At 43.3% G+C, this 27480-nt stretch overlaps 1 protein-coding gene across 5 annotated transcripts in view; it reads right to left on the bottom strand.

Annotated features, from left to right (window-relative positions):
- The window catches only part of LOC115114422 (sodium- and chloride-dependent glycine transporter 1-like), an 86857-nt gene that overhangs the window by 18815 nt on the left and 40562 nt on the right, over positions 1-27480 (bottom strand). For 4 of the 5 annotated variants that reach the window (XM_029642636.2, XM_029642634.2, XM_029642635.2 and 1 more), the window contains 3 exons: positions 4580-4736; positions 2740-2871; positions 1475-1760 (listed from right to left, as the gene is read on the bottom strand). In XM_029642636.2, the coding sequence (XP_029498496.1) occupies positions 1475-1760; positions 2740-2871; positions 4580-4736 (575 nt within the window). Of the gene's footprint in view, positions 1-1474; positions 1761-2739; positions 2872-4579; positions 4737-18371; positions 18455-27480 lie in introns of those variants that run through there. The other variant, XM_029642638.2, reaches the window with a different exon arrangement.

A 27480-nucleotide genomic window follows, 5' to 3' on the forward strand; every position in this document is an offset into this window, starting at 1 on the left:
TAAACCATAAGAGCATCAGTGAGGTCGGACACTGATTCTGGGCGATTAGGCCTGGCTCGCAGTCAGCGTTCCAATTCATCCCAAAGGTGTTGGAGGGGGTTGAGGTCAGGACTCTGTGCAGGCCAGTCAAGTTCTTCTACACCGATCTCAACAAACCATTTCTGTATCGACCTCGCTTTTCCTTTACTGGAACTAAGGGGCGTAGTTCGAACCATGAAAATCAGCCCCAGACCATTATTCCTCCTACACCAAACTTTACAGTTGGCACTATGTATTCGGGCAGGTAGCGTTCTCCTGGCATCCACCAAACCCAGATTTGTTCGTCAGACTGCCAGATAGTGAAGCGTGATTCATCACTCCACTGCTCCAGAGTCCAATGGAGGCGAGCTTTACACCACTCCAGCCGACGCTTGGCATTGTGCATGGTGATCTTAGGCTGCTCGACAATGGAAACCCATTTCACGAAGCGACTAACAGTTCTTGTGCTGAGCAGCCTAAAAGGCAGTTTGTTACTCTTTTGTGAGTGTTGCAACCGAGGACAGACAATTTTTACGTGCTACGAGCTTCAGCACTCTGTGATCCCCTTCTGTGAACTTGTGTGGCCTACCACTTCACAGCTGAGACATTGTTGCTCCTAGACGTCTCCACTTCACAATAACAGCACTTATAGTTGACCAGGGTAGCTCTAGCAGGGCAGAAATTTGACAAACTGACTTGTTGGAAAGGTGGCATCCTATGACGGTCCCATGTTGAAAGTCACTGAGGCCATTCTAATGCCAATGATTGTCTATGGAGATTGCATTGGTTGAGTGCTCAATATTATATACCTGTCAACAACGGGTGTGGCTGAAATAGTCGAATACACTAATTTGAAGCTGTCTCCACATACTTTTGTATATATAGTGTACTTTATGTGCCAAAACATTTTGAACACTACTTTACTACCCATATCTAGGAGCAGTAGAGTGTGTATTAACCCTTGCAGCATCTACTCCAGTCTCTTTAATATTGTAGGCCTGACTCAGAGTCAGCTGTGCCTACACCTTCCCACTTAGGTACTGATGGGTTGCAGAATTACAGTAACTCCCAAAATTCCCAGAAGTCCTGGCTGGACGAATCCGGATTTCCTGCTTATTCCTTTCTGATTCCGGGAATCTTCCAACCGGCAAGTGTACACTCAGGCCTTACTTCCAGTACTCAACAGATTTCAAATAAAATCAGTTAGAATTCAAATAAAGATTGATAACCAACTCTGAGTCCAGGTTATGCCTTACTTCCAGTACTCTACAGGTCTAGTAGTAACTCCCTCTCACTCGTGCCTTACTTCCAGTACTCTACAGGTCTAGTAGTAACTCCCTCTCACTCGTGCCTTACTTCCAGTACTCTACAGGTCTAGTAGTAACTCCCTCTCACTCGTGCCTTACTTCCAGTACTCTACAGGTCTAGTAGTAACTCCCTCTCACTCGTGCCTTACTTCCAGTACTCCTCGCTGGGGCTGGTCCTCTTGGTCTTATTGACCACCTCCACGGCAACCTCAGCGGCCCCGGTGACCAAGCTGCGGGTGACGTTGGCCATGGTGTTGTTGATGCCCCTGGGAGTCACCACACCGTTGCAGGTGGGCGTGTTCCAGGGGTTGTTGCAGTAGGTCCACGGCAGGAGGTTGGTCATGGAAGAGAAGAAATAGTAGAAGGCAATGCAGATCACCACGTTGTAGTAGATACCGATGTAGGTGGACACCACCATCATCCCGTAGCCCACACCTGGTGAGGGAGAAAGAGAGAGTGGAGGACTTCAGAATACTACCAGACAAGACTGTGGCTCTCTTACTGAAGACATGTTGAAAATCTGTGGGTTTTCTAAGAATGTTTACATATGCATTCTAAGCTGACAATAGATGCTGCAATTTATTTTCAACCTTTCAGTTTCTTAAGCATCAGATAGTCAGTTATTAGTTGGATGCCACTGACCAACGGCAGTGATATTAATGCCAATCACCAACACCAGCACTGGTTGTTGGCTCACCTTTGAACATGACTGAGCAATGGCAGCAGTGGTTGTTAACTGGCTCACCTTTGAACATGACTGAGCAATGGCAGCAGTGTTTTAAACATGACTGACCAACAGCATCAGTGGTTGTTAACTGGCTCACTTTTGAACATGACTGAGCAATGGCAGCAGTGGTTGTTAACTGGCTCACTTTTGAACATGACTGAGCAATGGCAGCAGTGTTTTAAACATGACTGACCAACAGCATCAGTGGTTGTTAACTGGCTCACTTTTGAACATGACTGAGCAATGGCAGCAGTGGTTGTTAACTGGCTCACTTTTGAACATGACTGAGCAATGGCAGCAGTGGTTGTTAACTGGCTCACTTTTGAACATGACTGAGCAATGGCAGCAGTGGTTGTTAACTGGCTCACCTTTGAACATGACTGAGCAATGGCAGCAGTGGTTGTTAACTGGCTCACTTTTGAACATGACTGAGCAATGGCAGCAGTGGTTGTTAACTGGCTCACTTTTGAACATGACTGAGCAATGGCAGCAGTGGTTGTTAACTGGCTCACCTTTGAACATGACTGAGCAATGGCAGCAGTGGTTGTTAACTGGCTCACCTTTGAACATGACTGAGCAATGGCAGCAGTGGTTGTTAACTGGCTCACTTTTGAACATAACTGAGCAATGGCAGCAGTGTTTTAAACATGACTGACCAACAGCATCAGTGGTTGTTAACTGGCTCACCTTTGAACATGGGGCTGATCCTCCAAACCCCCAGACATCCCTGGCTGGCGAACTGTCCAAATGAGAGCTCCAGGAAGAACAGGGGGATCCCACAGAACACCAACATGATGAAGTAGGGGAACATGAAGGCTCCTGTAGTGCACAACACAACATATGGGTCAGTCAACTCTACAGGGACAGATCAATAGTTTTGATGAAATTGATTAGAACTCAGATTTGTGTTATTTAACTCTTTACACTATTACTTCTTGTAAGTAGGTCTATGTTTATTATTGCTGCTCACAACCAATGGCTTATCTAATGGTCATTCATATGAAACATCTATAAATATTACAGAAAAGTTCCATGCCATGACAATATCCCATTTCTGCTATGTAATGCTCGGTGAGTGAGTGGACGGATTTTAAGGTCATGTTTCTGTCTAGAATAGAAAATGAGTTCAGAAATAGAAGAGTTGTCATCCCATGACATTGACAATATCATATTTCTGCTATATAATGCACTGTGAATAAGCAGTCTAATTGTAAGGTCATGTTTAGATCTAGACACAGAAAAAAGGTCATATAGAAAAGCATCCCATGACAATATCCTGTTTCTGCAACGTAGTGCCCTCACGGTGGTCATATTGCAAGGTCGCTGATGTTTTTTACGGCCGGCCAGCCAGCGGTGAGAAAATGTCATCAAGCCAAAGGAGGTGAATGGTGTCCACATCGCCAACAAATTATCATGGTCCAAACACACCAAGAAAGTTGTGAAGAGGGCACGACAACACCTTTTCCCCCTCAGGAGACTGAAAAGATTTGGCATTCGTCCCCAGATCCTCAAAATGTTATACAGCTGCACCATCGAGAGCATCCTGACCGGTTGCATCACCGCCTGGTATGGCAACTGCTCGGCGTCTGACGTAAGGCGCTACAGAGGATAGTGCGTACAGCCCAGTACATCATCGGAGCCAAGCTTCCTGCCATCCAGGACCTATGTACTAGGCGTTTTTAGAGGAAGGGCCAAAAATGTGTCAAAGACTCTAGTCATCCAAATCATAGACTGTTAATTTTTTATTTATTTTTTTACTTTAGTTTATTTGGAAAATATTTTCTTAACTCTATTTTCTTAAAACTGCATTGTTGGTTAAGGGCTTGTAAGTAAGCATTTCACGGTAAGGTCTACACTTGTTGTATTCGGCACATGTGACAAATTCAATTTGATTTGAGTCCTAAGGAGCATCAGACAGAGAGTGATGCTAAGCGAGGCAGCAATCCTCTGTCTGCTTGATTGGTTTAACAGGGGGACAATGTATCTGGGGAATAACAACCTCAGTGCTGTAGTCTGAGATCATGGGTTAAAGGAAGGACTGGAGAGTGAAGAGCAGACTGCATGTGTCCCAAATGGCACCCTATTCCCTATATAGTACACTACTAGTGGGTATAGGGTGCCTTTTGGGCTACAGCCCAGGCCACAGCCAGCTGATAAAGTCTACTGTGATGTTATTACTGCAGAGCTTTGAGCTACACCAGCCCCCTTGGCTATAATACGCAGCTATGTGATTGTGTGACCTAATGCACAGGCTACTGTATATGTATGCCCTTCTATGGCGATCCCTGGTCGCAAAATGTATAGAAGACTAAAGCCAACTGTAGGAGTGAATGAGGGGGAATGAAGCCAAGAATAACTTGGATCCATCTGAAACAATGTGAGGAACGTAAACTTAAACTTGAACATACTTGACAACTCTTTCTACTTTGATTGCTTTTCAAAGCACTGCAAAGGGCATTGTGGATAAACTATAATGTATTGCTGTCATTACTACTATATAATCAGTGTGTTGAGTGTGAAGACGTACCTCCTCCATTTCTATAGCAGAGGTAGGGGAACCTCCATACGTTTCCCAGGCCCACGGCATAGCCCACGCTGGTGAGGATAAACTCTATCTGGTTTCCCCAGTTCCCTCTCCTGGAGTTCTTATCCGTCTTCACAGGTTCTCCTGGAACAGCTCCATTCTAGAACACAAAGAGAGAAGAACATTAGAGATGTTAGAACGTTAGAGAGGAACTGTATCTAGTCTACCTCCAGACTGGAGTAGGTAAGCCATTCTCTCAATGTGACACCCAACTCAAATCATCAACAACAAACTCAACAATAGGCCTATTAGACCAACTACATTCAGCTGAATGTAAAGTTCCAGGGTGCACCAATTTTGAACACAAACCAGCAAAACAGTGTGAAATCGGCTCCTGTGCTAGTGAGTAGACAGTAAACACTATACTGTATTAGATGTCCAATGGTCAGGCTAAAACTGCGGACGGCAAAATGAACAAATTATTTCATTCTAGAGTACTTTTTTCATTTTCTCCAGTTCTAGGCCTAGTTCTGCATGGCATGTTAGAACTCTAAAGTCGAGATGGGCACATTGGAGCGAACTTGATTTAAACTGAAATAACCATTTGTTGTGTGCACAAAATCAACATTTGGTCTTGTAGTCCTGATTTGAAGTTTGCTCCCTCCATCTGTTGGTATCAGATGGTCCTCGTTCTGACTTGACCTCCTCACTAACCCCAGGAGTTGACTACTGAGATTCCATTACGTCTATCTGCCTCTAACTCACACAGCCTTGTCCCTTCACATGGCACTACAGAAGCAGTATAACAAATCAGTTTATATATTACACTTAATACAACTCCTTCAATTAAATGTTATACTGTAGTAATCATAAATGTGACAAAGGTTTGGATTGCTGTGGGGTTTTGGTGTCTCTTATGGTGTACAGTGGAGTGCACTGTGGAATGTGTACATTGGTTAACGTGCAGTCATTGTCATGGAAGGCTCAGTACGTGCACACGCACCCACCCACCCACACACACCCACCCACACACACACACACGTCTGCTTGCTGAGTTCCCTGGGCCGTTGCTCCCAGCAGAGTCGGCATCATGCAAGCAAGCAACTTATTCATCAGCAAAAAAATGAAGAAAAACCCCCAGAAAAATCCCATATTTTCATGATTGCCCCATAGACATCCTTGGAGTCTGATTGCGCCCAAATGTTCTATTTAAAAATAAATGTAACCTTTTCACAACAATCCCCAACCATTTGGTCTTGAATTGTAAACTAAAGAGAGAATAAATACAATATCACCAAACAGAACTCTTGCAAATCAAAAACATTATTACAGCCAAAATGTTCCTTTAGTAATCTTTGGCTGGCCATTGAGTGTGAGACGTGTGCACCTGGGCGGGTGCGTGAGAAACAGTGTGTTGAGGCTGCTCTCCTCAGCGTGATGTCTGTGTTTGTGTGTGTCGTGTAGAGTGCGATTGTTTTAGGTGCTGAGAGTCTGGAGGAGGCGCACACCTGCTCAGTGCGAGGTGAGGCCAGCTGTACAGCTGAGAGGGCCCAGGGTGGAATGAGAGCTCAGCCAACCCACACAGTACAGCACAAAACACAACAGACAGACTGGGCTACATGTAGCCTGCTGGCCTCCCACCTGTGAGAAGCCAGGTCTTTCAACACACGATCAGTAGGCACGTTTCCACTGACCCAGGTTAATTCGACAAAAGCAATGGTCGCAAAAAACAATAACATCGCGACATGTGTAGTAGGCCTCATGGAAACGGCAGCTACAGGACACGTGTTCTAAAGATCAACAACATTTTGATCCGTTCGACAGGAGTGGATATTTCTTTATGATGGAAACAGTCTTGTTCCAATAAATTATCATGGCTGAATCATTTTAAAAGGTACGCGGAGCACGATGTCATAACGTGACTATAAAGCGCCACTCCATATTTAATTATAAACGCCTGCTGCTTGCTCAATACATTTTTTCAACTATAAAATAATGTTTCTTTGCAGGATTTTTGTCCTGACTTTCAAGAATGCCTGAATTGCATCGCCTTGCTCTTCTGGTTGGCTGCAAGTTTCATCATCCAATTATTTCAGATCTACAGGAGTGTAAGTTTCACCATGGCGATACGTTGGCACAGGATAGTTATTAGAACATATGGCAAATATGAGTAAATTGTTGCATTCTATCCATGTTGGCTTTTGCAGGCTACCTGAGACATGAAACAGGTAGGAGGGCATATACAGGCTGTCGCCAATGTATTATTATGCAATTTGCCTAAATGGATCATGGAAACTCTTCAACCACTTCAGTTTGTTTTTTTGGTGTGACATCTGTTTTATTGACACAATACAGTTTAATGGAAACACATCGTGGCAATTTGTATGCAAATGTTCGATATGTCGACAGAAAATCCATGGACAACTTAGTGGAAACATAGCTAGTGTTTTCCCCTAGGATTTTTTTCAGCATCGTTGGAAAATGTAGTGGTTGGGTGGTGGATCGTTTGCTATTTGCTAGGGGGGTCTGGGGCATGATGAGGAGCAAGCGGTGGCTGTGCGCTCGTGGCTCTCATTCACACCACTGCCTGCTCTGTGCTACAAATTCGCTGTAACTTGTCACACTAATCTTAAAGGGATAGTGCAAGATTTTGGCAATTAAGCCCTTTTTCTACCTACCCAGAGTCAGATGAACTCATGGATACCATTTTTATGTCTCTGCATCAGGGGTTGAAACCGGTTCAGGGAACAGAACTGAAAACCGAAAAAATACAATTTGTTTTCAAGGAACAGAATCAGAACCGGGAACAAAAGTGATCTACAATGTTCCGGAACATAACCACTATTTTAAAAGCATGGGTTAATAATGTTATTTTACATTCCAGGCAATTTGTTTCAGTTCCACAAAAATTGCAACAAAGCACCTATGCAAAGCCCTCACTCTGTCACTCAGAAATGTATTCCAGTGTCTCTTCAAGCCAAGCCTCCACCTCCTTCTCCTCCTCCTCCACCATCTCTCACACTCTCCCCACCCGCAAAATTTCAGTAGTCTTGTGCCCTACACTCATCTGTCCAATGCATGTACAGGTAATAGCTTGCCCTCTCCATAGCAAGCTGCTCTATTGGCACTGATTGGTTAAATAATATAATGTCGAGCTAAATAAAAAACAAATTTGGTTCGAACCGGTTCAGAACTTTATTTTGCTGGTCGAAACAGCTCTGCGTGCAGTTTGACGTAAATTGAAGGCAGTTTCGTGAGCCATTTAGCATGCTAGCTGTTCCCAAAGACTTCCAGTCACTGTGCTAATGGTAGTTAGCAACTTCTTTCAAACTGCATGCTGAGACATGAAAATTGTATCCATGAGTTCACCTGGCAAGTACGTATAAATAGGCTTAATTAAGACATTTTCGCATTATCCTTTTAAAAGCCTGTCTCGGCAAATATGTTTAAAAAAACATTTGTTATATATTTTTTTATTAAATTATATTTTTGGGGAGTAACAATTAAGCAGTGGCGGGCCTGGTGGCAACTCATAGTTTACTCATAGCAACAAACTCAGCAAATAAAACAGACTGAACTTTGACTTTACATGTTCCATCTTGGCTTGAATGTTGAGTAAGTTCGAATTTTGTCTGCAATGTAGCCAGAATTCTAATATATTTCAATAGTTTTATGATTAGCCAATGTCATAATGTAGTTATTTTGTTAAATACTTCTCCCTATTATCTTAAATGTTATTTTTTCAAAGCCATTTTACCTGTCATGCTAGCTGTTCAGTCCGATCCGATTCACAAATCATGGGAATTTAATCGTGCCATGTAGACATTGCCTCCATCCAAGGCACGTATTGCTTGTCAACCCCCTGGACTTGTCCCGGCTAAATCCAATGTCAGAGACTTGCTAGCAAACGCTTATGCTATAAAACTAAATAAATACTGCACTCTGACCCATTTGCTAGATTCATGATAGATTCATGATAGCAGTGTTAGACAAAGCACGGAAAGTGAACTACAAAACATGATGGATCTTTATTGGGATTTGCAGTTGCATGCTAGCATCTGAAATAACTTACTCATCTTTTCATCCAGTGGTTCCCAACCTTTTCCGGTTACTGTCCCACTAACTGAATTTTGCTCTGCCCGGAGTACCCCTGAAGTACCACCTCGTGTACATTTTACCAGTAGGCCTATGGTTTCATGAGTCCTCTCAAGTACCCCTTGTGGTTTGTCCAAGTACCCCCAGGGGTCCTAGTACCCCTGGTTGGGAACTACTGCTTAAATCAAGCATTGATAGGACTTTTTTCAATGCATTAGAGTTTGGAAAACTATTGGAAAACTATGGAATTAAAATTATTCCTAGAATTTGCTATATTCCGACTCCTCTCCACTCCACTATCTGTTCCGATACTCTCTCTCCAAGCTGTCTCTCTGGCTTGGCTACTTGCATCCCAAATGTCACCCTATTCCCTACACCATATGGGTCTTGGTCAAAAGAAGAGCACCAAATAATGCCATTTGGTCTGTTGCTCTTGATGCTGGCTGTCCAGTGTTTAGGCCAGTGGTGTGTACTCCCTGGAGCACCCTGCTTGGTAAGTCACTGCAGTGAACAGCACAGCACAGAGCAGACAGACCGCCCCATTCAGATCCACACACTCAGCCCCATCTCTTCCCTCCCCATCCACATTGCATGCCCAGCTGGGCCCATCTGCCCTTTACGTAAGATGCACACATGGTCAGGCCATAGCCCCTCTCTCTCTCCATCTCTCTGAGGGGCCCTTCCAAATCAGTGGACCCAACCTAACTCCCAACACCCTGCCCTCTTCTAGCGCACTGCACACAGGTGCACCGCAAGAGAGAGAAAGGAAGGGGAAAGAGAAATAGAGGGGGGAAAGAGACAGGTTTTCAAATCGTGCAAGGATGTGCGAAAGGATGAGTGAGCTCAAAGTTTATGTAAAGAGGATTCCCATTCCCAAGACTTGGGCAAATACTGTATATATACAGTACCAGTCAAAAGTTTGGATACACCTACTCATTCCAGGGTTTTTCTTTATTTTCATTATTTTCTACATTGTAGAATAATAGTGAAGACATCACAACTATTAAATAACAAATATGAAATCATGTAGTAACCAGATCTCAAATGGGATCTCAAATGGGTCCATTTGAATGTGGGTCATTTGGTGCAAACATGGCTTATTGGCTTGTCATGATTTAACGTGGAGATTTTAGTTCTGTTGAAAGATAATTTACAAGATAACCAAATTAATTTTATTAAACCTGCCTGGGTCTTGGTCCACCTCTGACTAAAACACGTACAGACCTACCATACCAGCTAATTTGATGGAGTGACACACACCTAACAAAGCATGGCCAATGACATCTGCGACCTTGTCGTGGTAATAGACATGCTCCATCTCCACTTGATTGTAAACCCAACCTAGGGCTTGACAGGACTCCCAGAGAAGCAGTCTAATATTACAGTACACACAGTATAGTAGACACTAAAATACAGAATTTTGGACAGAGACATGGACCAAGACAAAAACGTAACGTAACGTAATCAACACTGCTAGCTAGCCAGCTAGCCCCGAATAGCAGCACAGTAGAAACTATTACACTCAACGGAACGACTTGATTAGTGTAGTGTCAACAACGCAGCCAATGCCAACTAGCCTACTTAGTCAACAACGCAGCCTCTGCCAGCTAGCCTACTTCAGCAGTACTGTATCATTTTAATCATTTTAGTCAATAAGATTCTTGCTACGTAAGCTTAACTCTCTGAACACTCGTGACGTGTAGTCCACTTGTCATTCCAATCTCCTTTGCATTAGCGTAGCCTCTTGTGTAGCCTGTCAACTATGTGTCTGTCTATCCCTGTTCTCTCCTCTCTGCACAGACCATACAAACGCTCCACACCGCGTGGCCGTGGCCACCCTAATCTGGTGGTCCCAGCGCGCACGACCCACGTGGAGTTCCAGGTCTCCGGTAGCCTCTGGAACTGCCGATCTGCGGCCAACAAGGCAGAGTTCATCTCCGCCTATGTCTCCCTCCAGTCCCTCGACTTCTTGGCACTGACGGAAACATGGATCACCACAGACAACACTGCTACTCCTACTGCTCTCTCTTCGTCTGCCCACGTGTTCTCGCACACCCCGAGAGCTTCTGGTCAGCGGGGTGGTGGCACCGGGATCCTCATCTCTCCCAAGTGGTCATTCTCTCTTTCTCCCCTTACCCATCTGTCTATCGCCTCCTTTGAATTCCATGCTGTCACAGTTACCAGCCCTTTCAAGCTTAACATCCTTATCATTTATCGCCCTCCAGGTTCCCTCGGAGAGTTCATCAATGAGCTTGATGCCTTGATAAGCTCCTTTCCTGAGGACGGCTCACCTCTCACAGTTCTGGGCGACTTTAACCTCCCCACGCCTACCTTTGACTCATTCCTCTCTGCCTCCTTCTTTCCACTCCTCTCCTCTTTGACCTCACCCTCTCACCTTCCCCCTACTCACAAGGCAGGCAATACGCTCGACCTCATCTTTACTAGATGCTGTTCTTCCACTAACCTCGTTGCAACTCCCCTCCAAGTCTCCGACCACTACCTTGTATCCTTTTCCCTCTCGCTCTCATCCAACACTTCCCACACTGCCCCTACTCGGATGGTATCGCGCCGTCCCAACCTTCGCTCTCTCTCCCCCGCTACTCTCTCCTCTTCCATCCTATCATCTCTTCCCTCTGCTCAAACCTTCTCCAACCTATCTCCTGATTCTGCCTCCTCAACCCTCCTCTCCTCCCTTTCTGCATCCTTTGACTCTCTATGTCCCCTATCCTCCAGGCCGGCTCGGTCCTCCCTCCCGCTCCGTGGCTCGACGACTCATTGCGAGCTCACAGAACAGGGCTCCGGGCAGCCGAGCGGAAATGGAGGAAAACTCGCCTCCCTGCGGACCTGACATCCTTTCACTCCCTCCTCTCTACATTTTCCTCTTCTCTCTCTGCTGCTAAAGCCACTTTCTACCACTCTAAATTCCAAGCATCTGCCTCTAACCCTAGGAAGCTCTTTGCAACCTTCTCCTCCCTCCTGAATCCTCCTCCCCCTCCCCCTCCTCCTCTCTGCAGATGACTTCGTCAACCATTTTGAAAAGAAGGTCGACGACATCCGATCCTCGTTTGCTAAGTCAAACGACACCGCTGGTTCTGCTCACACTGCCCTACCCTGTGCTCTGACCTCTTTCTCCCCTCTCTCTCCAGATGAAATCTCGCGTCTTGTGACGGCCGGCCGCCCTACAACCTGCCCGCTTGACCCTATCCCCTCCTCTCTTCTCCAGACCATTTCCGGAGACCTCCTCCCTTACCTCACCTCGCTCATCAACTCATCCCTGACCGCTGGCTACGTCCCTTCCGTCTTCAAGAGAGCGAGAGTTGCACCCCTTCTGAAAAAACCTACACTCGATCCCTCCGATGTCAACAACTACAGACCAGTATCCCTTCTTTCTTTTCTCTCCAAAACTCTTGAACGTGCCGTCCTTGGCCAGCTCTCCCGCTATCTCTCTCAGAATGACCTTCTTGATCCAAATCAGTCAGGTTTCAAGACTAGTCATTCAACTGAGACTGCTCTTCTCTGTATCACGGAGGCGCTCCGCACTGCTAAAGCTAACTCTCTCTCCTCTGCTCTCATCCTTCTAGACCTATCGGCTGCCTTCGATACTGTGAACCATCAGATCCTCCTCTCCACCCTCTCCGAGTTGGGCATCTCCGGCGCGGCCCACGCTTGGATTGCGTCCTACCTGACAGGTCGCTCCTACCAGGTGGCGTGGCGAGAATCCGTCTCCACACCACGTGCTCTCACCACTGGTGTCCCCCAGGGCTCTGTTCTAGGCCCTCTCCTATTCTCGCTATACACCAAGTCACTTGGCTCTGTCATAACCTCACATGGTCTCTCCTATCATTGCTATGCAGACGACACACAATTAATCTTCTCCTTTCCCCCTTCTGATGACCAGGTGGCGAATCGCATCTCTGCATGTCTGGCAGACATATCCGTGTGGATGACGGATCACCACCTCAAGCTGAACCTCGGCAAGACGGAACTGCTCTTCCTCCCGGGGAAGGACTGCCCGTTCCATGATCTCGCCATCACGGTTGACAACTCCATTGTGTCCTCCTCCCAGAGCGCTAAGAACCTTGGCGTGATCCTGGACAACACCCTGTCGTTCTCAACTAACATCAAGGCGGTGGCCCGTTCCTGTAGGTTCATGCTCTACAACATCCGCAGAGTACGACCCTGCCTCACACAGGAAGCGGCGCAGGTCCTAATCCAGGCACTTGTCATCTCCCGTCTGGATTACTGCAACTCGCTGTTGGCTGGGCTCCCTGCCTGTGCCATTAAACCCCTACAACTCATCCAGAACGCCGCAGCCCGTCTGGTGTTCAACCTTCCCAAGTTCTCTCACGTCACCCCGCTCCTCCGCTCCCTCCACTGGCTTCCAGTTGAAGCTCGCATCCGCTACAAGACCATGGTGCTTGCCTACGGAGCTGTGAGGGGAACGGCACCTCAGTACCTCCAGGCTCTGATCAGGCCCTACACCCAAACAAGGGCACTGCGTTCATCCACCTCTGGCCTGCTCGCCTCCCTACCACTGAGGAAGTACAGTTCCCGCTCAGCCCAGTCAAAACTGTTCGCTGCTCTGGCCCCCCAATGGTGGAACAAACTCCCTCACGACGCCAGGACAGCGGAGTCAATCACCACCTTCCGGAGACACCTGAAACCCCACCTCTTTAAGGAATACCTAGGATAGGATAAAGTAATCCCTCTCACCCCCTCCCCTGAAAAGATTTAGATGCACTACTGTTCCACTGGAGGTCATAAGGTGAATGCACCAATTTGTAAGTCGCTCTGGATAAGAGCGTCTGCTAAATGACTTAAATGTAATGTAAATGTAAAAAGGGAGAACCTAAGCTCCTGATAATACTACAGTATATTGGTATTAATCGCTGCCTGGCGCTGTTGCCCATCTTCATTACTGCCTGCTGTTATTGTGAAGTTCCAGCCTATGAGGCCTGCTAGCAACCCAAAGCTCCCTGGCATTTACTGACCGTTCCTGCGTGCATCCTCACTAGGCATGCAACCAGCACAAGCCATTATGTAGCCTACCGAGCCTGGATGAGCAGCACTATTCCCAAGAATGTGTCTGTTTACTTGCCTGAGAATGAGACATGGCAAGTGCAAAGCACTGTGCAAAGGACTGGCAGTATAAGGATACAAAATACAGTATAAGGATACAACTCAATGATCAGATCAGCAAAGGAGAAATTCTGTAGAGGAGATTGAGAGAACGAAAACAAAACTGAGTTTTACACTTCTATGTATAAGTGACTTTTTAGCACTGCACAATTTCCCGTTGCACTGTACATGGAGGGAGATTGTGCGTGTTCACTTATCGTAGCTGAGTACACACAGGCCAGGGGACCTTAAGACACTTCTGCACATGTACTCCAGCACCTGATTCACACAGCTAGTTACCTCCTGTTGCACCACTATTACTGGGAATTGTAGACTCCTGACCATACCTGAATGAACAGGGTGGGAAGCAACCTAGCGATAAAGAGTGTTGGGGCAATAACCAAAAGGACTGGTTTGAATCCCCGAGCCGACAAAGTGAAAAATCTTCCGTTCTGCCCTTGAGCAAGGCAGTTAAGCCCCAACAACAACAACAACTGCTCCCTGGGCACCAATCTGATTGAGAGGGGTTGGGTTAAATGCAAAAGACACATTTTGGTTGAATACATTCAGTTATGCAACTGACTAGGTATCCCCTTTCCTCTCATTACTATCAAATCAGTCTGTAGGACTATGTACAGTAGATCTTGTTTTATGGATTCTTATTCAGCTCTTGGGCCTGGTCTTGTAAATATAGTTTTTAAGTTATGTGCTCAGGACTTGCTTGGCTGCCCTGGTGTTATGCAGTAGTGTTGAAAGTGCAAGTCAGAAGGAGCACAATATATCACAAAAGAAGTACAAAAAAATGCTATCACAGTTGCATTTAACCTGGCCAGTGCACTTGTCTCTGCATGTGGGCTATAGTAAACTGCTGGTGAGATGGTTACTCAAACGGCTTAAGAATAGGCCTTGCCTATGATCTGTGTCACCGTCACATGCTAAGACAACCATCAGACAAGACATTGAGGCTTAGCAGCCCATAGAACACATGTATAGCAGCTCTCTGACAATCCTCACCAACCAACAGTATTTCACTGACCCCATTCTTAAATAAAGAGATAAGAATGGAGTGATAGAAGGAAGCGTCGATGGAGGGAATGTGCTCTGTCAGCACTTCTAAAAGGGCCTGTAGACATCTGTTCAAACCAAACATAAAGGTTAGAACAGTCATCTGATCCTTCAGTAGGAGGTAGGTCACCTAGTATTCAGCCACTGGTCTGACATGATCCTCAACCGGGGGAGGGTCAGATTCCAACAAAACAATTCAAAACATTTACATTTTACATTTAAGTCATTTAGCAGACGCTCTTATCCAGAGCGACTTACAAATTGTTCACATTCATGCATGCAAAACACTCACTTACACTACTGATTACTGATTACACACACCATTGTATATTATACTTAGTTGCTTTAGTTAATAAATACATATTTTGCTACTCCTTATCTCCACGTTGTCTCCCTTTGTTACGGGCTTTGAGCCGGTTCGTGACAAGTGGGGGCTCATCCGGGATATTTGAACTATTGGTTTGGGAGACCGTGGAGGTACGTGTTTGGTTTGCATATTGTGTTTGATAGGCCCAGTATTGGTTGCCTTTTGTTGTTTGGTTTGTGTGCTGTAAAACAATTATATATTTGCAGAGGGTGATCAAAAAGTACATTTAAATCAACTTTGTTCAGGTAAAACAATAGGTAAAATAAAGTTGTTTAACTAGTAAAAATCCTCGGGTTTAAAGTTACAAGGTACTTATGTTGCCTAGCGATTCATCCTGAATTTAATTCCGCTGCTCCATCGATCGCTCTATACATCAGTCTACCATCCTAGAAGTTGTTTGTGCTGACATCAAAATTAGGTGATTCATTATTTGTGTAGTAGGCCAGCTCTGGTCCAACCCATCGGTTTCTGGGGCTAATCAGAACGGTGTGAATTTGTTTGCATTCGACAAGTCGTCGGGGAGGAAGCAAATCCAGACTCATTGTGTAGAAGAAATGTTAGTGGGCGTGGCATTTTGCTGGAGCGAGGGGTAGCCAGTCAAACTCCTGTCCACCAATTTTAACAAGCATTTTAGTGTAAAAACAAAACATGTATGTGAATGTTGGTTTTAAAGTTTTTCAATACAAAGTGTAACTCTTTTGCATTATTGCCCAGAAGCGAAAACTCTTCCACTGTAAGAACACCCTCCCAACAAATCTAACATTGGAATCGAAGTAGCCTAACACTCCTTCCACCAACCATTCTATCGGAGTTTGAATATCATTTGAAAATAACTGAAGCTGACAGAAGACCAGGTTGTTATTGAAATTCAAATCAAACAAAACCAAGAGGGATTTGATCATTGTAAGCTAAATAATTTCAGTAACAATCATTTAGTGGCACACGTAGATACCTTTGTTAACAACAATTTAACAATCATTTTAAACGGAAAATTGGTGCGTGCATATGTATTCACCCCCTTTGCTATGAAGCCCCTAAATAAGATCTGGTGCAATCAATTACCTTCAGAAGTCACATAATTAGTTAAATAAAGTCCACATGTGTGCAATCTAAGTGTCACATGATCTGTCACATGATCTCAGTATATATACACCTGTTCTCAAAGGCCCCAGATTCTACAACACCACTAAGCAAGGGGCACCACCAAGCAAGCAGCACCATGAAGACCAAGGAGCTCTCAAAACAGGTCAGGGACAAAGTTGTGGATAAGTACAGATCAGGGTTGGGTTATAAAAAAATATCAGTAACTTTGAACATCCCATGGGGCACCTTTAAATTAATTATCAAAAAATGTAAAGAATATGGCACCATAACAAACCTGCCAAGGGAGGGCCGCCCACCAAAACTCACAGACCAGGCAAGGAGGGCATTAATCAGAGAGGCAACAAAGAGACCAAAGATAACCCTGAAGGAGCTGCAAAGCCCCACAGCGGAGATTGGAGTATATGTCAATAGGACCACTTTAAGCCATACACTCCACAGAGCTGGGCTTTACAGAAGAGTGGGCAGAAAAAAGCCATTGCTTTAAGAAAAAAATAAGCAAACACGTTTGGTTTTTGCCAAAAGGAGACTCCCCAAATATATGGAAGAAGGTACTCTGGTTAGATGAGACTAAAATTTATATTTTTGGCCATCATGGAAAATGCTATTTCTGGTGCAAACCCAACACCTCTCATCACCCCAAGAACACCATCACCCCAAGAACACCATCATGCTGTGGGGATGTCTTTCATCGGCAGGGACTGGGAATCCGGTTAGAATTTAAGGAATGATGGATAGCGTTAAATACAGGGAAATTCTTGAGGGAAACCTGTTTCAGTCTTCAAGAGATTTGAGACTGGGACGGAGGTTCACCTTCCAGAAGGACAATGACCCTAAGTATCCTGCTAAAGCAACACTCAAGTGGTTTAAGGGGAAACATTTAAATGTCTTGGAATGGCCTAGTCAAAGCCCAGACCTCAATCCAATTGAGGATCTGTGGTATGACTTAAAGATTACTGAACACCAGCGGAAGTCATCCAACTTGAAGGAGTTGGAGCAGTTTTGACTTGAAGAATGGGCAAAAATCATAGTGGCTAGATGTGCCAAGCTTATAGTGACATACCCCAAGATACTTGGTGGCTCTACAAAGTATTCACTTTGGGGAGGTGAATAGTTATGCACGCTCAAGTTTTCAGTTTTTTTTGTCTTATTTCTTGTTTGTTTCACAATAAAACTTTTTTTTTTGCATTTTCAAAGTGCTAGGCATGTTGTGTAAATCAAATGATACAAACCCCCCAAAAATCTATTTTAATTCCAGGTTGTAAGGCAACAAAATAGGAAAAATGCCAAGGGAGTGAATACTTTCACAAGCCACTGCAACTAACGTCACCTTGGGATTAAACAAGGGTGGGTTCAGTTCTACTCAACTATAATTAAATAGACCCGGGTCCACAATGTCCTCAAAGGCTGCATTATAAAATGTCTGTGAGGTGAAAGTAATTCCACTAAAGACAGCGAGACTGTGGCTTCTCACCCGGCTAGCGGAGGCCCACATTCCTCCAAATCCCATTGGGCATCGTGTGAATACCTACTTTCCATGGTTGATTAATAAAGTGTAATGGTGAGTTGTCAGGAAAGACGGGAAAGTTAGGCACAATCACAGCAGACGGATGGCTACGATGGCCACCCAGAAGGTTACATCTCTGGGTTATTGAAAGTCATATCTTCTCATATTGAATTTGAAATTGTGTATCCATTTTTTATATAAAAACATTGAATCAAATTATTTGATCATTCATTTCCCCCCCAAAAACAACAAATTGAATTTGAAAACAAAAACAAGCAATATGCGAGATATTAGGTAGGCTAAATAGTCTGCAATCCCAAATCTAAATAACTAGCATATAATAAACAAATATACAATTCAACCCAATATCCAATCACAAAAACACAAACTGTTTCCCACTTCTTAATCAGATAAAAAAATCTGCAACAATTGTAGGCCAGAAATATTGAAAATATTGAAAGGGTCGACAAATACAAATTCTACCTTTAGTCTGAATTTTTAAGGCCACCAAATACATCATCAAAACACTGAAATCGCCTTACCTTTGAGATTTCCATTGTAAATGTTGGTCACATACCCCTTTCTCAGCACTGATGCAACTTGAGGATCTGACTGATACTTACTGTAGGGAGTGTCTGGGGGAGCAGTAGGAGTGGTTTCCAAGTCAGAAACCAAGAGCTGCGCAAAACAGCCAGTGAGTAACACATCCTTACACAACAATAATGATGCGTACTTAGAAGCAGAACAATATTTCAAGTTGAACAAAAATGTACCTCCTTGATTGGTTTTCCTAAATATTTTTAAATGGCTTGGCATGTATGCTGCCCTTTTAATACAGGGTGAAACCCATAATGGCATAGAAAAACCAATATAAATGTACTTATTTGTATGTTTAGGCTAAATGCGTTGGGAAAAACACAGGATTTGACATAAAAATGCAAGATCAACGGCAAAAGAGGAATTGCCTTGCTAGTTGACAATGTTAGTAGTTAAGTTACCACTAGTCTCCTAGTGCCAGACCCTGGTTCCATTACCACCTTCATGCTCATAATAATCACATCATAAGTTAATATTAATAGGATCATGTTCAAATCCAATAACTGGGCGGATTTATGCAGATAAAACAAAAGGATTGCAAGGCTGAAAGCTACTGACGCTCATACAGAAACAACTGCCAGCGCTGATTTGTGCAGACAACCAGGTCTAGCTTCAGCCACGCGGTTCGCTTAACTAGATCATTCAATTAGTGTGCACTGTGCATGGCTGTTAAGTGATGCGGGAGACTAGCCCGCGGAGCCATTGGCCAACGCAAGCTGTTCACCTGACCCTCGATCCCCCAATCACACACACAGAAAACCAACCGCACACACTCGCAGAATCACTTAAGCATACACAAATAGACAAACACACACACACCTCATCCCCTCAACCTTATCCTCTCTCATCCCCAAATCCATCACTCTCTCTTCCTGACAAAAACATCAAATATATCATGAACTCTGACAATTCACCCAGCAATACCTCTGAACCCCATCCCAGTTGGCAGAGAAGTTAGCTACATGTAACTGGCCTTACTGCTCAACCATGAATGAGCATTATTCTTTGGTCTTCATTGGACTGTATAGTTTTGAGCTACAGTACACTTTAAAACAGACATCCCATGCTGTTCCAGAATACTGACAATGTACAGTAGACATCAGACAATGCAGACTACATTTACTTTAATCCCTGACAAGACTTAAAAGGCTAACTTTACCAATTCAATTCAAGGATGATACAATTTAATAGACCTTTAAAAGAGTATTCATCATTGTAATAGTACTCAAGAATTTCAGGATTACATAAATTGACCCAGTTTTGTCTCTCCTCAAACAAGAGAAGACAAAGTCATGCAATACTGTCAGACGGTATGATTAGGACATAAACATCTTCAAAGTCTGTTAGCATACGGCCCTGACAGCCTCCCATCATCACGCACATGGCTGAGGTCTGGTTAAGCACACAGAGCTGGGAGCAGGGGAGGTCAGTTCATAATTTTAAAGCAAACCACAGATATTATTTGTGGTTTTGTCCAGCCAGTACCCAATATACAATAATGTGCAACTAAAAAAATAAACTAGTCTAATTATGTTGACTTATTGAGAACTTTTAAGTGACATGCCTGGGATTTTACGGTGGGTATTATTACTACATGGGTCTATCAAGATCTGCACCAATTACTTTTCTAAAATATCTTCAGACAACTGCATCCTAGATGTGTAGCACAATCTTTTGTAAAGATGTTTAGTTGAGAGATATGAGCATTCAACTCAAAAAGCAAGTTTTGAGGAGAGGGATACTTCTCATTCTATGCTTTTGCCTTCCGTTCATGACAGTCCTAAATCTGAGGACTAATTTGCTTCTTCCAAGCCGTGCTCCCTGTCTCCAGGGCATGGTCTGTCAGGTCATGAACAACACTGCACCGTAGATCAAGACACTGAGCTGTGGTAGAGGAGTCATGAAGCTGTCCTGTATATGCTATTAAGTCCCTAGGCCATTTACACAGAACCTTACCTGCCAAAGTATGTGTCCCAAATGGTACCCTATTGCCTATGGGCCCTGAACCAATGAAGTGCACTACATAGGGAATAGGGTGCCATTTGGGACATACATAATGCTTCAAAAAGGTCCAAAGCCTAAGGAAATACACGTTCACACACACTGTTGTTGAACATATTAAACCTTGCTCTTTAATGTCTGCACCAAACATTTGAATACGTTCTGGACGGTCTAATCTGAAGTAAAGACAACGGTCCTCAGTGGTAAACTCAGAGTAAAGTGTGATTAATCCCTTTAAGGGCAGACTCCCCGCCAGCCACATATACAGAAGAAGTAAAATCACATCAAAGTATATTGGTCGTGTATACAGATTTGCAGGTTTTATCGCAGGTGCAGCGAAATTATTGTGTTTCTAACTACAACAGTGCAGTAATAAAAAACATACACATAATCCAGAAAAATAACACAATTAGTTATACATGATGAGCCATGACTAGATTACAGCATATACAGTGCCTGGCAAAAGTATTGATCCCCCTTGGCATTTTTCCTATTTTGTTTTCTTACAACCTGGAATTAAAATGGATTTTGTTTTTTTTGTATCATTTGATTTACACAACACGCCTACCACTTTGAAGATGCAAAATATTTTTTATTTTGAAACAAACAAGACAAAAAAACGGAAAACTTGAGCGTGAAAAACTATTCAATCCCCCAAAGTGAAAACAAAGTGAATACTTTGTACTTTGGATTGAGGTCTGGGCTTTGACTAGACCATTCCAAGACATTTAAATGTTTCCCCTTAAACCACAAGTGTTGCTTTAGCAGTATGTTTAGGGTCATTGTCCTGCTGGAAGGTGAACCTCCGTCCCAGTCTCAAATCTCTGGAAGACTGAAACAGGCTTCCCGCAATAATTTCCTTGTATTTAGCGGCATCCATCTTTCCTTCAATTCTGACCAGTTTCCCAGTCCCTGTCGATGAAAAACATCCCCACAGCATGATGCTTCCGCCACCATGCTTCATGGTGTTCTTGGGGTGATGAGAGGTGTTGGGTTTGCACCAGAAATAGCATTTTCCTTGATGGTCAAAAATATCATTTTAGTCTCATCTAACCAGAGTACCTTCTTCCATATGTTTGGGGAGTCTCCCACACACCTTTTGGCGAACACCAAACGTGTTTGCTTAATTTTTTCTTTCTAATTTTTTATAACCCAACCCTGTTCTTAATCGAAATGGCCGATTAATTAGGGCCGATTCCAACTTTTCATAACAATCGGAAATCGGTATTTTTGGGTGCCAATTTGCATTTTCTTTTGTTTTGTTACACCTTTATTTAATCTTTATTTAACTAGGCAAGTCAGTTAAGAACACATTCTTATTTTCAATGACGGCCTAGAAACGGTGGGTTAACTGCCTCGTTCAGTGGCAGAACAACAGATTTTCACCTTGTCAGCTCGGGGGATCCAATCTTGCAACCTTACAGTTAACTAGTCCAACGCAATAACGACCTGCCTCTCTCTCGTTGCACTTCACAAGGAGACTGCCTGTTACGCAAATGCAGTAAGTCAAGGTAAGTTGCTAGCTAGCATTAAACTTATCTTATAAAAAACAATCAATCATAATCTCTAGTTAACTACACATAGTTGATGATATTACTAGATATTATCTAGCGTGTCTTGCATGGCATATAATCTGACTGAGCATACAAGCATACAAGTCTCTAAGTATCTGTCTGTGCTGTGGTAGGCAGAAGCAGGCGCGTAAACATTCATTCAAACAGCACTCTCGTGCGTTTTGCCAGCAGCTCTTTGTTGTGCGTCAAGCATTGCTCTGTTTATGACTTCAAGCCTATCAACTCCCAAGATGAGGCTGGTGTAACCGAAGTGAAATGGCTGGCTAGTTAGCGCGCGCTACTCGCTCTGAGCCTTGGGGTGGTTGTTTCCCTTGCTCTGCATGGGTAACGCTGCTTCGATGTGGTGGCTGTTGTCGTTGTGTTGCTGGTTCGAGCCCAGGGAGGAGTGAGGAGAGGGACGGAAGCTATACTGTTACACTGGCAATACTATAGTGACTATAAGAACATCCAATAGTCAACGGTTAATTAAATACAAATGGTATAGAAGGAAATAGTCCTATAATTCCTATAATAACTACAACCTAAAACTTCTTACCTGGGAATATTGAAAACTCATGTTAAAAGGAACCACCAGCTTTCATATGTTCTCATGTTCTGAGCAAGGAACGTTAACGTTAGCTTTCTTACATAGTACATATTGCACTTTTACTTTCTTCTCCAACACTTTGTTTTTGCATTATTTAAAACTTGTTAGGGCCGTGGTCCCGTGGTGGGAACATCAATCAGCGGAAATGTTCAAGAGCGCCACCTATAGAGGTTGATAAACCTCAAACTTTCATTAAAATGGACATACAATGTACTGAATTAAAGCTACACTCGTTGTGAATCTATCCACCAAGTCAGATTTGTAAAATGCTTTTCGGCGAAAGCATGAGAAGCTATTATCTGATAGCATGCACCCTCAAAATACTGCAACGTCACCTAACACGACAGATTTTGCGTTAGCCGGCGCAAACCAAAACGCAGAAATAAAATATAAAACATTCATTACCTTTGACGAGCTTCTTTCTTGGCACTCCTAGATGTCCCATAAACATCATTTAGGGTCTTTTTTTCGATTAAATCGGTCCATATATAGCCTAGATATCGATCTAAGAATACTGTGTGAACAACGGAAAAAAATAGCTTTTTCTAACGTAACGTCATTTTTTAAAATAAAAAAAGTTGACGATAAACTTTCACAAAACACTTCGAAATACTTTTGTAATGCAACTTTAGGTATTAGTACACGTTAATAAGCGATAAAATTCATCAGGAGGCGATGTAAATTCTATAGGTCTCAGTTGGAAAATATTGTCAGGAGAAATCTCAACCAAAACATCCGGTCGGAGACCGGAGGGAATCGGTTCCCTTGTTTCGGTTTGACCAAGAATCAAAGCCGAATCAAATGACAAGACTCTACATTTACATTACATTTAAGTCATTTAGCAGACGCTCTTATCCAGAGCGACTTACAAATTGGTGCATTCACCTTATGACATCCAGTGGAGCAGCCACTTTACAATAGTGCATCTAAATCTTTTAAGGGGGGGGATGAGAAGGATTACTTTATCCTATCCTAGGTATTCCTTAAAGAGGTGGGGTTTCAGGTGTCTCCGGAAGGTGGTGATTGACTCCGCTGTCCTGGCGTCGTGAGGGAGTTTGTTCCACCATTGGGGGGCCAGAGCAGCGAACAGTTTTGACTGGGCTGAGCGGGAACTGTACTTCCTCAGTGGTAGGGAGGCGAGCAGGCCAGAGGTGGATGAACGCAGTGCCCTTGTTTGGGTGTAGGGCCTGATCAGAGCCTGGAGGTACTGAGGTGCCGTTCCCCTCACAGCTCCGTAGGCAAGCAGACATCGTGTGGAAGCTGTAGGCACTGCAACCTCGGCCTCATTTAATCCGGTTCACTTTGAACAATTCCTTGAAGTCGCGCATGGATATTTATTTCCATTTTCAGTGATCAGATTTCCCTGCACTTTTCGATGAAACGCACGTTCTGTTATAGTCACAGCCGTGATTTAAACAGTTTTAGAAATGTCTGAGTGTTTTCTATCCACACATACTAATCATATGCATATACTATATTCCTGGCATGAATAGCAGGGCGCTGAAATGTTGTGCGATTTTTAACAAAAAGCTGCGAAAATTCGCAACTTCCCTAACAGGATTATACCAAATTGAACATGTATCATTTTTTACTTGAGGCTAAATTAATTTTATTGATGTATTATATTAAAGTTTAAAACATTTTTTAAAAATCGTCCGATTAATCCCACAATTTTGCACAGCCATTGAAGAGGAGTGGGACAACATTCAACAGGACCACAATCACCAGCCTGATCAACTCTAAGCGAAGGAGATGTGTTGCGCTGCATGAGGCAAATGGTGGTCACACTAAATACTGACTGGTTATGATCCACTCCCTTACTTTTTTTTAAAGGTATCTGTAACCCACCAATGTATATCTGTATACCCAGTCATGGGAAATCCATAGATTCGGGCCTAATTCATTTATTTTAATAGACAGATTTCCTTATATGAATTGTAACTCAGTAGAATCCTTTCTTGCATGTTGCGTTTATATTTTTGTTCAGTATACATTGGCAGTGACTAAGATTAAGGGCACGGTAATGGGCGGGGGCGTGGAGATAGACTGAGACGTTTCTCAGTCTCTCTCGGTCCCAGCTTTGATGGACCTGTACGGTCTCCACCTCATAGATGGTAGCGGGGTGAACCGTGCTGACATCCATGCTAATCAACCACACAAAACATCCACTCTTGTGGATGACACCCAACTAGCAACTGAATCCACTCCGCAACACTACCGGTCAAAAGTTTTAGAACACCTACTCATTCAAGGGTTTTTCTTTATTTTTACTATTTTCTACATTGTAGAATATCAAAACTATGAAAAAAAACTATGAAATAACACATGTGGAATCATGTAGTAATCAAAAAACAAATCAAAATATATTTTATATTTGAGATTCTTCAAATAGCCACCCTTTGCCATGATGACAGCTTTGCACACTCTTGGCATTCTCTCAACCAGCTTCATGAGCGAGTCACCTGGAATGCATTTCAATTAACAGGTGTGCCTTCTTAAAAGTTAATTTGTGGAATTTATTTCCATCTTAATGTGTTTGAGCCAATCAGTTGTGTTGTGACGAGAGAGAGAGAGAGTTACAGTGCATTCAGAAAGTATTCAGACCCCTTCCCCTTTTCCACGTTGTTACATTACAGCCTTATTCTAAAATGTATTCAATTAATTGTTTTCCTCATCAATCTGCACACAATACCCCATAATGAAAAAGCAAATACAGGTTTAGACATTATTTATATAAGTATTCAGACCCTTTGCTATGAGACTTGAAATTGATCTCAGGTGCATCCTGTTTCCATTCACCATCCTTTCTACAACTTGATTGGAGTCCACCAAGGGTAAATTCAATTGATTGGACATGATTTGGAAAGGCACACACCTGTTTATATGAGTCCCACAGTTCACAGTGCATGTCAGAGCAAAAACCAAGCCATGAGGTTGAAGGAATTGTCCGTAGAGCTCCGAGACAGGATTGTTTGAGGCACAGATCTGGGGAAGGGTACCAAAAAATGTCCGCAGCATTGAAGGTCCCCAAGAACACGGTGGCCTCCATCATTTTTAAATAGAAGAAGTTTGGAACCACCAAGACTCTTCCTAGAGTTGCCTGCCTGGCCAAACTGAGCAATCGGGGGGCGAAGGGCCTTGGTCAGGGAGGTGACCAAGAACCCAATGGTCACTCTGACAGAGCTCCTCTGTGGAGATGAGAGAACATTCCAGAAAGACAACCATCTCTGCAACACTCCACCAATCAGGTCTTTATGGTAGAGTGGCAAGACGGAAGCCACTCCTGAATGCCAAGCTTCATGTCTTGAGGAAACCTAGCACCATTCCTACGGTGAAGCAATAATGTTTTTCAGTGGCAGGGACTGTGAGACTAGTCAGGATCGAGGGAAAGATGAATGGAGGAAAGAACAGAGAGAATCTTGATGAAAACCTGATCCAGAGCGCTCAGGACCTCAGACTGGGGTGAATATTCACCTTCCAACAGGACCATGGCCCATGAGCACACAGCCAAGACAACACAGGAGTGGCTTTGGGAAAAGTCTCTGAATGTCCTTGAGTGACCCAGTCGGAGCTTGAATCCGATTGAACATCTCTGGAGAGACCTGAAAATAGCTGTGCACCGACGCTTCCCATCCAACCTGACAGAGTTTGAGAATATATACAGAGAGGAATGGGAGAAACTCCCCAAATACAGGTGTGCCAAGCTTGTAGCGTCATACCCAAGAGGACTCAAGGCTGCCAAAGGTGCTTCAACAAAATACTGAGTAATGGGTCTGACTCTGAATACTTGATTTAAAAAATAAATAAATAAATACATTTGCTAAACAGTTCTTGCTTTGTCATTATTCGGTATTGTGTGTAGATTGATGAGGGGGGAAAAAGCAATTTAGAATAATGATGTCAATATTTTAGAATAAGGCTGAACGTAACGAAATGTGGAAAAAGTCAAGTCAAGGGGTCAGAATACTTTCCGAATGCACTGTGTGTGTGTGTGTGTGTGTGTGTGTGTGTGTGTAATGTATATATATATATATATATACTAGTCTAAAGAAGGCCAGTTTTATTGCTTCTTGAATCAGAACAATAGTTTTCAGATGTGCTAACATAATTGCAAAATGGTATTCTAATGATGAATTTGCCTTTTACAATTATAAACTTGGATTAGCTAACACAATATGTCATTGGAACACAGGAGTGATGTTCACTGATAATGGGCCTCTGTACGCCTATGTAGATATTCCATAAAAAATCTGCTGTTTCCAGCAACAATAGTCATTTACAACATTAACAATGTCTACATTGTATTTCTGATCAAGTTGATGTTATTTTAATGGACAAAAAATGTGCTTGTCTTTCAAAAACAAGGACATTTCTAAGTGACCCCAAACTTTTGAACGGTAGTGTATATATATATATATATATATATATATATATATATATATATATATATATATATATATATATATATGTGGTATGGTATGGACTGGGGTTTGGCACACATTATGATGATTTACGGGTGGTTAACATCATTGGCGAAATGTGAGAGGTCAGTGAGAATAATTCAGGAATGTTATAACCATCGCAAGAACTAGGCCTACATGTCTGGGCTCAGCTGTGTGATTTAACACCAACTACCAGACAAATCAATCGCTGCTATTGTTGTACAGCTGTCAAATCCACACCACATAGGCCATTTCAGTCAAGGAAGTTATGTTTGAAAATGGCCTAAACCAATTACATCTTATATTATATTTCTTATATAAAAGGAAGTTCACGTTGGGCAGTCCTATCTGCGTTTATTATCTGCAGTATGTCTGCTAAATCAGATGGAACACTATGTATTACATCCCAAATGGCACCCTATTCCCTTTATAGGCCTAGTGCTCTATAAAA

This window comes from Oncorhynchus nerka, linkage group LG9b (genome assembly GCF_034236695.1).
Source record: "Oncorhynchus nerka isolate Pitt River linkage group LG9b, Oner_Uvic_2.0, whole genome shotgun sequence".
Lineage (NCBI taxonomy): Eukaryota > Metazoa > Chordata > Actinopteri > Salmoniformes > Salmonidae > Oncorhynchus > Oncorhynchus nerka.